This window comes from Erythrolamprus reginae, chromosome 9, assembly GCF_031021105.1.
Source record: "Erythrolamprus reginae isolate rEryReg1 chromosome 9, rEryReg1.hap1, whole genome shotgun sequence".
Taxonomy (NCBI): domain Eukaryota; kingdom Metazoa; phylum Chordata; class Lepidosauria; order Squamata; family Dipsadidae; genus Erythrolamprus; species Erythrolamprus reginae.
The window spans coordinates 30,772,827-30,786,117 of record NC_091958.1 but is presented as its reverse complement, the minus strand read 5'-3'; the positions used below and the strand labels follow the sequence as shown (position 1 = coordinate 30,786,117).

Genomic DNA, 13,291 nt, shown 5'->3' with positions numbered 1-13,291 from the left:
CAGAGAATCGTGGCAAATTACGTCATCCATTAGTGATCCTTGATGGTGCCGGGGAGGACCATTTCCCCCTAAATTCATTATCAAGAAATGGGGCAGAACTACATATTTATATAATAATTTTTTAAGCGAGAAAATATGGAATAATTGAATAATAATAATAATTATTATTATTATTTATTAGATTTGTATGCCGCCCCTCTCCGTAGACTCAGGGCGGCTAATAACAGTAATAAAAACAGCATATAATAATCCAATATTAAAACAGTTAAAAACCCTCATTATAAAACCAAATATAGATACAGACATACCATGCATAAAATTGTAAAGGCCTAGGGGGAAAGAGTATCTCAGTTCCCCCATGCCTGGCGACAGAGGTGGATTTTAAGAAGCTTACGAAAGGCAAGGAGGGTGGGGGCAATTCTAATCTCTGGGGGAGTTGGTTCCAGGGGGCTGGGGGCTGCCACAAAGAAGGCTCTTCCCCTGGGTCCCGCCAAGCGACATTGTTTAGTTGACGGGACCCGGAGAAGACCCACTCTGTGGGACCTAACTGGTCGCTGGGATTCGTGCAGCAGAAGGCGGTCGCTGAGATAATCTGGTCCAGTGCCATGAAGGGCTTTATAGGTCATAACCAACACTTTGAATTGTGACCGGAAACTGATCGGCAACCAATGCAGACTACGGAGTGTTGGTGTAACATGGGCATATTTGGGAAAGCCCATGATAGACTGCCTGTTAATATAAATTTATTTATTTATTTATTTATTTATTAATTAATTAATTAATTATTTAGATTTGTATGCCGCCCCTCTCCGCAGACTCGGGGCGGCTCACAACAAGTGAAAAATTATTAATTAGAAATATGTGAGTTGGTTGAATGTTATAATTATGTTTAATTTTATTAGTTTTATTTGTACTAAAATGTACGATACCCAGGTGCCACACTGTCCATGCATTGATATGTTTGTTAACAAAAAAGCTTGTGAGAAAAAAGAAATGTGGCAGCACTGATGTGCCTCTGGCCTGACCACATTGTCTGTTTTCAAACCTTTGCGTATCCTAAAGAAGAAATGGATAGTAAAATCAAGATGCCACTGAGCTGAATTCAGCTCCTGAGATGACTGCAGCTGGAGTTGTTTTCCTGGCCTCGGGCCCAGTCTGTCTGCCAGTAGCTACTAGTTGCTGAAGCTTTGATGGATTATAGTGGAATTTATATTGTATGCGAATGGGGAATATGGTGGTGGGGAGGAGGGGGGGAGAAGCACAAAAGCCTTCTTTCCTCTTAGAAATGCTGGGTTTTTAATGGTCACAATTCCCCCGCCCCCAATAATTGTGAACACATTCCAACTCTAGGTGAGAATAAAATGACAGTTTCTGATACCTGCATCAGCGATCAGCTTGTTTTGTTAGAGAAATGGACAAACAATCCAGACTATTTAAAACGCCAAGTTGGATTCTGTGCTCAGTGGAGTTTAGACAATCTATGTAAGTAATAATATTTTTCTACTGTGAAATGATAATATTTGTGAACAGCATGGTTATTAGAAATGCCTAGTGTTTGCAGTATCCTTAACATTAATATGTTTATGAAATAAGCTTGCATGTTAATTTCATCAAACATTTGGGGTGCAATTCCTGAATGGTGTACAAGTGGTATGCATGTGCAAGGGTAAGATGGAGCAGGAGAAGGAAAACCGAGGAAGCAGCAGCTTCATTGACATACCACTGTTGTAGAAGAATTTTGATTCTTCTAAATCCTTATTGTTTTTAGCATCTGCACTTAAAATGTAATATCCTCTTGGTTAGAGATTTGACATTCTATTAGTAATGGTGATTGTTAGGGCACAATACAGTATAAACTGGGAAATTAGACCAATATAAATAATAGATTGCAAAGGGTCTCCAAACTTTGCAATTTTAAAATTAGTAGACTTCAACATGCTGGCTGAGGTATTCTGGGAATTGAAGTCAGGAGTGAGATTCAGCAGGTTCTAACAGGTTCTGGAGAACCGGTAGTGGAAACTTTGAGTCATTTGGGGAACTGGCAAATACCACCTCTGGCTGGTCCCAGAGTGGGGAGGGAATGGGGATTTTGCAGTATCTTTACCAAGCCATGCCCACCAAGCTATGCCCACAGAATCAGTAGTTTTTTAAAAACCCTGTGTATCACCACTGGTTAAAGTTCATAAGTCGTAAAGTTATCAGGTTTGGAGACTCCTATTGTAAAAGAGTACAATCTACCAGGATTATCCATTACTATAAAGGAGCAAGTAAATTAGCACATTTCTCCATTTCTGCAAAGGTTTTGCTTTAGTATCTGTACGGACATTTAGCTGTAGATCCAATTCTCCACAGTTGGTAATTCCAACTAAAGCGGCAGATACAGTTTACACAATGTTTATCAAATGTCTTAATGAAACATAAGCCATAAATTTGTCTATTTTAATTGGTAAACACAGTAGTTGGGTTTTCTGACAGAAGAGGTTTTAATTGGAGGTTTTAAACTCTTCATTTAATCTGGAACCTGGGTTCTCTAGACTTTTCTTTTGTAGATTAAATAATGTCAGCCAAAAAGACAAACTGATTTGAGACTCAGCTCAGGAGGGGAAAGGATACAAAATGACACCAGTGTCATTTGTCCTCTTTTGAATGCAGATGGTGTTTAGATAATCTAATTCATTTTTAAAACAAATAGCATATCAATTTTCAGAAGATGAAGTCCTTCATTAATGAAAAGCCATTGAAATTGAATTTCTTAATTGGTAAATTGAAAGTACTCTCTTGCCAGCATCTAAATGTAGCTACGGTAATATTAATAGGATGTATATAGAAGAACCGTTGTACCTACCTGAACGGTCTTCTCGATGCATTGGAAGGAGAGTCCAACATGGGTTATTTACCAATCCAATTGGTAGAGACTGAGTTAGAAATTAACATATTAGCTAGGTACTGCCCCCTGGTTGCCCCCATACTTTCAGTTTTAAAAACGAGGGCAATGTAAGGAAAAACAATTATTATTTATTTTCAACAATGAAGAAAACATATAACTTAAATGGACCCAACTCCGGCGACCCTGAACGAGAACAATGCCAGGTGGGTTTGGACTCTCCTTCCAGTACATCGAGAAGACCGTTCAGGTGGGTACAACGGTTCTTCTCCACTGCACTTGGAAGGAGAGTCCAATATGGGATATACCAAAGATCAAGAACCATGGGAGGGCAAGGATTGAGTCAGGGTTGTTGGAGGAGAGCTCACCCGCTGTAGAACTCGTCTCCCAAATGCGGCCTCTGCCTAAGCGAAAGAGTCCAACTTGTAATGACGAATAAATGTGGACGAGCCACCCAGGTCGCTGCTTGGCAAATGTCCTCGATGGACGCTTGTGTGGACCATGCTGCCGATGTAGCTGCACTACGGGTCAAATGGGCTGTCACCCCCGGCTTGCCTTGTATGCTTCGCTGATACATTCGTGGAGCCACCGGCTGATGGATGTTGATGACACTCCCAGTCCCATTTTGTGCTGGGAAAAGGACACAAACAATGTTTCAGACTTCCTGAATGGCTCAGTCCTCCTAATGTAGATCTTCAATGCTCGTCTGACATCGACCTTATGGCACCTGAGCTCTGCCAGATGGTCACCATGAGTGCAGAAGTCAGGAAGCACGAGTTCCTGTTTCCTATGGAAGGTGGACTTCAGTTTGGGTACGAAGGAGGGGTCTAACCTTAAAATGACTCTATCCGGATAAAAGATACAGAGGTCCGGACGAGTTGATAGGGCCGAAAGTTCAGACACTCTACGAGCTGAAGTTATCGCTAGAAGGAAGGCCGTCTTAATGGAAAGCAAATGAAGAGGAATCAATTTCAGGGGCTCAAAGGGGGGTCCCATGAGCGCCCGTAAAACGAGTGAAAGGTCCCAAGAAGGAAACCTGTGGATCGGCGGAGAGCGTTTGTTAGAGGCTCCTCGGATGAAGTCCTTCACCCATGGGTGGTGTGCCAACGAGCGGGCTTCAGTCACCTGAATAATAGTCAAAAGAGCCGCCACTTGTCACCTCAGGGTTAGGGGCCAAACCCCGATCAATCCCCGCTTGCAAGAATTCTAAAACTGGAATCACTGATGCCTCCCTAGGATCGATTTGTTGTGTGGCACAAAAGTTACAGAAGGCCGACCACGTCGCCTGGTAAATCCTGGACGTCGAGGGACGTCGAGCGGCCTGCACAGTAATAATGACTTTGTCTGGTAATTGTTGTCTTTTCAGTCTGTTCCTCTCAAGTGCCAGACGGTTAGTTGAAACCACTGGGGATCTGGATGATATAAGGTCCCCTGGCTGAGAGAGATGTCATGATCCGGGATCCTCCACGGGGGGACACTGACAGGGCTACTAGCAGTGTTCCCTCTAATTTTTTGGGGGGGTGGGCGGAAAAGTATAGTGTCTGAGCAGCAGTCCCTTCGGGACTGGGCGGCACAGAAATAATAAATAAATAAATAAATAAATAAATATCTGTTTCTCTCTCTTTCTCTCTCTCTCCTTCCCTCTCACTCTTTCCCTCTCGGCTTCTGGGCAGATTTGAAAAACTCTGAGTTGATGATGATTTTTAAGTGAGCCATGGCTCACTGCTCAGCTTAGAGGGAACTATGGCTACTAGATCTGAGAACCATGGTCTGCGAGGCCAATGTGGAGCCACCATTAGAACTTCCACTCCTTCTTCCAGTATTTTGTCCACTACCCTCTGAATGAGGCTCGTCGGGGAAAATGTGTACAAAAGGCCCTGGGGCCAGGAAGACAATAGAGGATTGACCTTTTCTGCCCCCGGTGAAGGGAACCAGGAATAAAATCTCGGGAGCTGGGCGTTGATATGGGTTGCAAAAAGATCCACTAACGGAGTCCCGAATCGAAGAACTATTTTCTGAAATAGCTCCAGGTCCAGTTTCCACTCTGAGGGATCTAGGGTCGCCCTGCGTAACCAGTCTGCCTGTGTGTTGCTGGTTCCGGCGATATGTTCTGCAGTCAACGAAGCCAGATCAATCTCGGCCCAGGAGAACAGATTCATGGTCTCCCTCATAAGGCGCAGCGACCTCGTGCCCCCTTGATGGTTCAGGTGGGCCCTGGTCACCACGTTGTCTGTTAACACCAACACATGTCTGCCCGAAACTAGAGAAATGAAGGACTGGAGGGCAAGAAAAACTGCTTTGACCTCGAGAAAGTTGATATTGACCGGGGTCAAATCTTCTATGGTCCAGAGTCCTTGAGTCATGTGGGGTCCAATGTGAGCCCCCCAGCCCGAAAGGCTTGCGTCTGTGGTGAGAATGACGTGATCTTGTATGCGGAAGGAGGACCTCCGCAGTAGGGCTGGAGATATCCACCACCTCAACGATTCTCTGACCTCTCGAGCAAGCTTGACCTGCCTGTGAGAATGACTCATCTTGGCCCTCTGTGCTGGGAGAAGGAACCACTGTAAGATCCTGATGTGATATCGGGCCCATGGCACTATGCCCATGGCTGACACTAAGGTTCCAAGTATCTTGGACAACAAGGAGGGAGGCACTTGTTTCTGGTGTTGGAGTCTGGAAATTAAATGGTGGTTGTTGACCTGTCTTTCTGGGGACAAGGACACGGTACCCGATATTGTGTTTATGATGGAGCCCAGATGTAATAGCTGGGTCGTGGGCAAAAGGTGGCTCTTTTCCTTGTTGATGGTGAAACCGTGTGTCTCCAATGTTTGAATGGTTAGGGCCACGTCCTCCCTTGCCCGAGATGGGGACTTGCACAGTATAATTATGTCGTCCAGGTAGGCCATCAAACGGATGGATCGCGGATGTTCGTGGGGCCGATGAAAGGCCGAAAGGCATGGCCCGATACTGGTAGTGAGTCCCCTCCAGACAAAAGCGCAGGAACCTCCGATGTGTCGGGTAAATGGGGACGTGGAGGTATGCCTCTTTCAAATCTATGGACGTAAGAAGGTCCTGTGGGTGAATTGATGCTAAGATAGTCTGGAGAGAGTGCATTCTGAACTTCCTGTAACATATGAATGTGTTCAACTGTTTTAAGTTGAGGATCATTCTGCAGCCTCCTGAAACCTTGGGAACTAGGAAGACTACTGAATAGAAACCCATGCCCTCAGCGTGACGTGGCACCCTTTCTATCGCCTGAATGTCCAAAAGATGTGGAATTTCTTGGTGTAGTTGCGCTCTCTTTTGAGGGTTTCGGATCACTGGGCAGTGTAGAAAACGATTGGGTGGGGGCTGGAGGAATTCCAGACGTAGTCCTTGTGAGACTGTGGCTAATGCCCATTTGTTGGAGGATGTGCACCGCCAGGAGGTACTGAAGCGAAGCAGCTTGCCTCCTATGGGCTGAAGTGCGGCTGAGTCATTTGGAGCGTTTGAATCCTCTCTGACTATCGCCTCTAAAGGGGCATCTTGCCTGGTGGTAACCTCTTGATCTATCCTGGAATGATCCGCGATCGTTTCTGAATGACGATTGGCTATATTGTCCTTGTGAGTAAGTCCTCGTATTTTGGCCTGCATTGGAGGCAGGGTCCCAATGAAAGGACTGTCATCTTGTGTACGGGGTGGACCTACAGTCCTGTTGCCTGTGAGCCTTGGGGAGTACCTTCTTTTTGTCCCTGTCCTCTATGAGGACCAACTCCAGTACGTCCCCGAACAGTTTAGAGCCCTGAAAGGGGGCCGAGGCCAAGCGCCATTTAGATTTTAAATCGGCCTGCCAGTTTCTCAACCATAGAAGGCGCCGTGAAGAGAGAGTGGTCGCCATTGCCTCTCGCTGAAAAGTTTGCCGCGTGGAGAGTGGCATCAGCCGAGAATTCCGCTGCAGCTTGCAACTTACTCAAATCCTGGCGTAGACGACCCTCGTCGGGCCCCAGTCGGGATAGCATTTCTTGAATCCACATTATCGAGGCCTTATTGAAGAAGGACGCTGAAGCTGCCGCTCAGAATGCCCAACTGGACATCAGGTGTTCTTTACGTAGCAATGTCTCTGCCTTCCTGTCCTATGGTTTAAAACTGTCACCTGTCTCTGAAGGTACCAGAGCACTGGACACCAGGGTCACCACTGGTTGGTCAATAGATAGGAACTCCAGTAGTTTCTCAACCTCCTCATCGAAGGTATAAAACTTCCTCTCCATAACAAAGGGGCCTTGTGCTGCTGCAGGATGCTGCCAGGGGCATTTTACTCCTTCAAGGAAAATCTCTGATGATGGGATATGGTCTGATTCGGGTTGAGGTTCCTTTAACAGGGTGGTAGATGTCTTAGCCGTGTCAGTGTTTCCAGGTGTCTTAGTGATGTCTGGTACATCCTTCACTTGTTTCGCCTTATGGAGAAGAATCCTGAATAACACTGGTTTAAAGAGCCCCACAGCCTGCTGTTGCTCGGGGGTTGTATCATCATCAGACAAATCATACTCCTTATCACTATCCTCCATCAGGGCAGGTTCTTCTGTCAAGGACCCCAAACCCGAAGGGGGCGGTACAGACCAGAGATTCCTTGGCTGGGTTTGGCGTGGGTGTTGTGTATATTGTTGCACCCCCACCGCTATTCCTTGGGAATATGCATTTGTGATCATTTCTTGCATGGCCTGAGTCATATGTTGCCATGTCTCAGGTTGGTCTCTGAGCCCAGCGGCAGTAGGTGTAAAGGTAGCTAAAGGGCCCTGCATGCTCCTCATGGGGTGGCCTGCGGACCCCGGTCTGGACAAGGCTGGTCCAGGAGAAGGCACCATCTGTGGCAGGAAGGGTAGCTATCTCTCAGGGGACTAGCCCTGTTCTGCAAACATCCCTGTAGGCCCCGGGGTGGACTGAGGGATTTGTGGTTCTGAGGCCAGAGGCGCCTGCCGCGTAAGTAGCACAGGTGTAGGCACGAGGGATTGGAGGGCTGCCTCTAACCTCTGCTCTAGTGCCTTAATTCGCCTCTCTGCCTCCTTGAGGGAGGCAGAAGAGGAGGCCTGTGGATCTTTGGCCTTATCCTTGGCTTTGCCCTTGCCTTTGTCTTTAGGGGATGAAGGTGAGGGGGGCGGTTTTTCGCCAACTGGACTGCCTTCCATTGCTACTCACAGTAAGGTAGAAGTCTGAAGGTCAAGCAGTACCCACGTTATAGCTGAAATGACTTGCAAAATGGTGGCCCTCCTTTCTGGTCTCCTGCACCTGTGCCTTCTCGTCTTTTTGCGCCAAGCAGCTGCTGGAACTGGCGTTTCCCACCTTCTATTACTAAAAAACGGGTGCTGGAAAGGCCTGGCCATTTAAAATGGCGGCTTCCTTGGACTTCCACGACTTGCCTCTCACATGGAGGCTCCTTGTGGAATCGCCCGGCCGTCTAACAGAAAAGCTGATCGCGGGCCAGGCTTCGTAGCGGTATCGCGGTAGCGGCAGCACACCCACCGGCCGCCCGTCAGCTGAGAGGTGCCCTCCTGGCTCTCTTCCTTCTTTCAGGCTCGTTCTGGGTCCCGAACATTTTTGCTGCTTCTCTGCCGTTGGGCTGCGGTGGCGGCAGAGCGCTCCGCAGCCGCCTAACAGCTGAGAGGCGCCAACAGCTGATTCCGACATTCCAGCGCTCTTCGGGGAATTCCGTAATTCCCTCAAGCCTCCCTGTGGGGGGGGGCGGACCCCCCCCCCCCCCCGCTTCGGCTTACAGCCCAGTTTGGCTGCGGAGGCCAGGGACCGCGGGGCTGAGTTGCTCCTGTCCGGAGGGGTTCCTGCTGAGGGAAGAAGCCCCCTGAGGAGAAAACTTCGGGGGTGGTGCCCGCGGAGGGCAGAGACCCCATCCCGTCTTCTTCAAAGATCTGCATGAGAAAAAACAAAAGGGGAGAAACAAAGAAGACACGTTAACATAAGGTAATACAATTTATTAACATAGACAATAACTCAGCAGTCTCCACACTTGGACTGAGTTTTTAAAACTGAAAGTATGGGAGCAACCAGAGGGCGGTACCTAGCTAATATGTTAATTTCTAATTCAGTCTCTACCAATTGGATTGGTAAATAACCAATGTTGGACTCTCCTTCCGAGTGCAGTGGAGAAGCACAGGATCATTGGTTTTGTTATATTCCATCTCCAGTTTAATCAGAGGAAGAAGCCTTCTGGAGAAATACCAACCACAGTATCCCTAGCCAATATTTATACCGAGAGCCATCACTCCTAAATTCCATCTATAACACCATTTTGGGAAATACTGTAAATTAGTATATGCTCTTTGCAGACTCCTTTTTGCAAGCTCTTCTGCTGGTGGTGAGAATGAATCATCTCATCTTGGTTAGAGACATATAGAAATCATAGTCCCTGGCTTGCTCTTCTTTTGGCATGCTAAAATTGTAAAGCTAATGACTTCAGTTTTTTAGAAGAAAAAATCAGCTAGGGATTCCCTTTTGCACATAAATGCTAAGCAAGCCACAGATGGAGCAGTTAGGCTTAATTGCTTTTGCTGGCAGAAAACAAGCAGGAAGCATTTAGCCTGTGGGCTCCTTCCCCTTAGGCCCAAATTCTAAAGAATTCAGTCTTTGAATGCCTGTCATTTAAAGGGATAGTTGCTTATTTAGAAAGTGTTTGATTCTTTCTTAAACGGTCGGATTTGGGCAGCCAAATTTAGTTTTCTAGAAGATCATCACTACTGCATTGCTGGGATAACCCTTACAACCTTTTCTGTTGTTTCCTGCAGTTTTGAAAGAAGGGAGACAGTTTACGTATGAGAAAGTCGACCTGACCAATATTACGGCCATGCTGAACAGTAATGACGTCAGTGAATATCTGAAGATCTCACCGCATGGGTTAGAGGTAACCTTGTGTGTGTGTGTTTGTGCATTATGAAACACTGTTATGCCTGCTCAATTTCCCTGAATAGCAGGGTGAGATCTAGAGGGAGGGAGGGAGATCTAAAGACATATTGCTTTCAGAGTGTATATTTTAATTATTTTGCTTTTAACTCAAATCAGACAGATTTTTTTTTAAAAAAAGATTTCTCTGCAATTAGTGGAGGAAAGTGCAAACTATAAAGGCATGCTGGGTAAGATCTGTAGCTCTTTGGAGACAAGAAATAAATACATCGTTCTTGGTTGTCTCATCACCCCATGGATCTTGGCTTGAGAAAGGGAGATGGACTCTCTTTATTAGTAAGTGCATGGAGATATAATATGCAGGCAGGCAGTCCTTGTCTTACAACCATAATTGGGACTAGACTTGCTAAACAAGTGAGTCGTGAATCACTGCATGTGTTAAGCCAACACAGTTTCCCCATCGACTTTGCTTGTGGGAAGCTGGCTGGTGGGGTAGCAAATGACCACAGGATGCTGCCACAATCATCAGTAGATGCTGGTTGCCAAGTGCCCATATTTTGATTACACAACCATTGGAGACGTTATGAACTTCTTAAATAGAATAACCCATCATATGTGACTTTTCAGGGCTGTTGTAATTTTGAACAAGTCACTAAACAAATGGTTGTAAGTCGAGGACTACCTGTACAGTGATGAAAAAATCCCAGTGAAATCGTGCCCCATCAAACCTGACATTCTATTTTGGAAAAGGCCAAGTCAAGATTTCCCCTCATTGTTTAAAATTTGACTAAAGGCTTGCATTCAGGACCTGATATATAGATCACCGGTTTAAACCAAACTCCTCTTCAGGAATTGGCATTTCCAGTCTCAGAGAGAGCCTATTGAAATGCTAAATTTCTGTTAAAATTCAAAGTGGCAGTTTTTCAGATCTATGTAATCCATAAAAGATCATAACTGGACACAGCAACATGGTCATTAATGGTGGAATTAGACACAAATCGTGGCAGGATGCGAAGATATCTGACTGCCTTTGCAGTGTTTATTGCTTAGTTTTCCAGACAACAAAAGGTAGAAAGGAGCAACAGCATTTTCATTTGTGAATTCCTCCCCTTTCTCCTCCCACCAGCTTTATTTTTAAAAAAATTATCTTTATTGAATATTTACATTTAAAACAATAAAAACAAAGACCAAAAAAAAAAACATGTAGGGAGGAATCACTAGGGGGTGAGAATCAAGGTGTGCCAGCCCCAGGCAGGAGAAACACCTGCAAGGCCATTTATCAGATTGCAGAGCTGAAAATAGAATAGGACAGGGTATGATAGGGATAGAATAGGATAGAACAGAATAGAATAGAATTCTTTATTGGCCAAGTGTGATTGGATACACAAAGAATTTGTCTTTGGTGCAGATGCTCTCAGTGTACATAAAACAAAAGATACATTTGTCAAGAATCATGAGGTACAACACTTAATGATTGTCATAGGGGTCAAATAAGCAATCAGGAAATAATATTAATAAAAACCTTTAAAGATACAAGAAACAAATTACAGTACAGTCATAGAGTCCTGAGTGGGAGGAAATGAAATGGGTGATAGGAATTATGAGAAAAAACTAGTAGTAATAGTAGTGCAGACCTAGTAAATAGCTTGATAGTGTCGAGGGAATTATTTATTTAGCAGAGTGATAGCGTTCAGGAAAAAACTGTCCTTGTGTCTAGTTGTTTTGGTATGCACTGCTCTGTAGTGACATTTTGAAGATAGGAGTTGAAGCAGTTTGTGTCTAGGATGTGAGGGGCCAGTAAATATTTTCTAAGCCCTCTTTTTGACTCGTGCAGTGTTCAGGTCCTCAATGGAAGGCAGGTTGGCAGCCATTGTTTTTTCTACAGTTCCGATTCTCCTCTGAAGTCTGTGTCGGTCCTGTTAGGTTGCAGCAACAAACCATACAGTTATAGAGGTGGAGATGACAGACTCAATGATTCCCCGCAAACTGAGGGTCCCTTCCCCCAAACAATATACGGGCACCTAATTGGGCATTACTGTAATTTATAATATGGAGATGGCTGGGGAGTGGGGAAGGGAAAACTAGTTGTATAATTTTGAGTGCAAAAACACCTGATTCAGCTTCATTATTTCTGTAGCTACTGAAGCCTTAGTAAAGCGTACTCTTGGTAAAACAATGGGACAGGGGTTTTTCTTTATGAGATGACTGAGTGGGATGGTGGACCACATGACTCCTGGACATTCCTTGCACATCTTCATGCTTTCTGTATCAGACGCTCCGTGATCTGCCCATAAATCAGTGCTGCCCTCTCCAGCTCTGTGCCCCAAGATGAATAATATTGCAGCACCCTGGATTCCTAGCCAGTTGACTACGCTGGCTGAGGTTGATGAAAACTTACAGTTCTCCAAATAAATTATTTGGAACAAATTACTAATATGAAAATAGTCAAAAAAGTTAAATATTTGGGAATCTGGGTTACAGCCAAAACGGCAACATTAAAAGAGGATAACTACATGAACTTAATGAACCAAATTAGAACTGATTTAAAAAAATGGAAAAATTTACAATTTTCTTGATTAGGGAGAATTAATTCGATCAAAATGAGTGTCTTGCCCAGGCTCCTCTTCCTATTTCAAACGATTCCTATAAATCCAGAGAAAAATTATTTCCAAGAATTTACCAAAATAGTACTAAATTATATTTGGCTAGGCAAAAAATCAAGAATTAAATTAAAGGCACTACAAGATGTGAAAGAAAGGGGAGGCTTGGGATTACCAAATTTTAAATTATATTATTATGCATCATCATTAACTTGGATTAAAGAGTGGATTACGCTAGAAAATAAATGAATACTAACCATAGAAGGCCACGATTTACTTTGGTTTGGGAGGAAGGGACAAAATACATAAATATTTGAAAAAACATACATTAAGAAACTCTCTTATAAAAACTTAGAAGGAAATAAAAAAACAACATTATATAAAGATACCAGAGTGGGTTTCGCCAATTGAATTAAAGTATCATCCAAGTTTAATTAGACCCCAAAATACAATTAAATATAAAGAATTATTAGATCAGCAAACAAATTTAAAATCAAAAGAAGAATTAGAACATAATGGCAAATTATTAGATTGGTGGACATTTATTTACAAATAAAAGATACATACCAAAAAGATAAAAGGGAACATGGTTTTAAAGTAGGGAGGGGGGACCTGGACAAGGCACTTTTAGGGAATGATGAAAACTAATCGGTAAAATATATAAATACTTAATTCATTCCGAAACAGAAGTGGAAATTGTAAAAGAAAACATTATAAGCTGGGGAAAAATTCTGGATACACAATTGAATTGGAAAAGTGGGAAAAACTCTGGATTTACAATTGGCAGATGACTAAATTGTTTACATTCAAGGAAAACCAGTGTAAGATGTTCTACAGGTGGCATTTGTCACTGGAAAGACTCTCTAAAATGTTCCCGAAGGTTTCACAACTTTGTTGGAAATGTAAAAAAGAAAAAGGCACA

At 44.1% G+C, this 13,291-nt stretch overlaps 1 protein-coding gene across 1 annotated transcript in view; it reads left to right on the top strand.

Annotated features, from left to right (window-relative positions):
* Positions 1–13,291, top strand: part of RSPRY1 (ring finger and SPRY domain containing 1) — a 73,647-nt gene that overhangs the window by 41,493 nt on the left and 18,863 nt on the right. The window contains exons 8-9 of the mRNA XM_070760756.1: positions 1,351–1,482; positions 9,655–9,770. Of these exons, the coding sequence (XP_070616857.1) occupies positions 1,351–1,482; positions 9,655–9,770 (248 nt within the window). The remainder of the gene's footprint in view (positions 1–1,350; positions 1,483–9,654; positions 9,771–13,291) is intronic.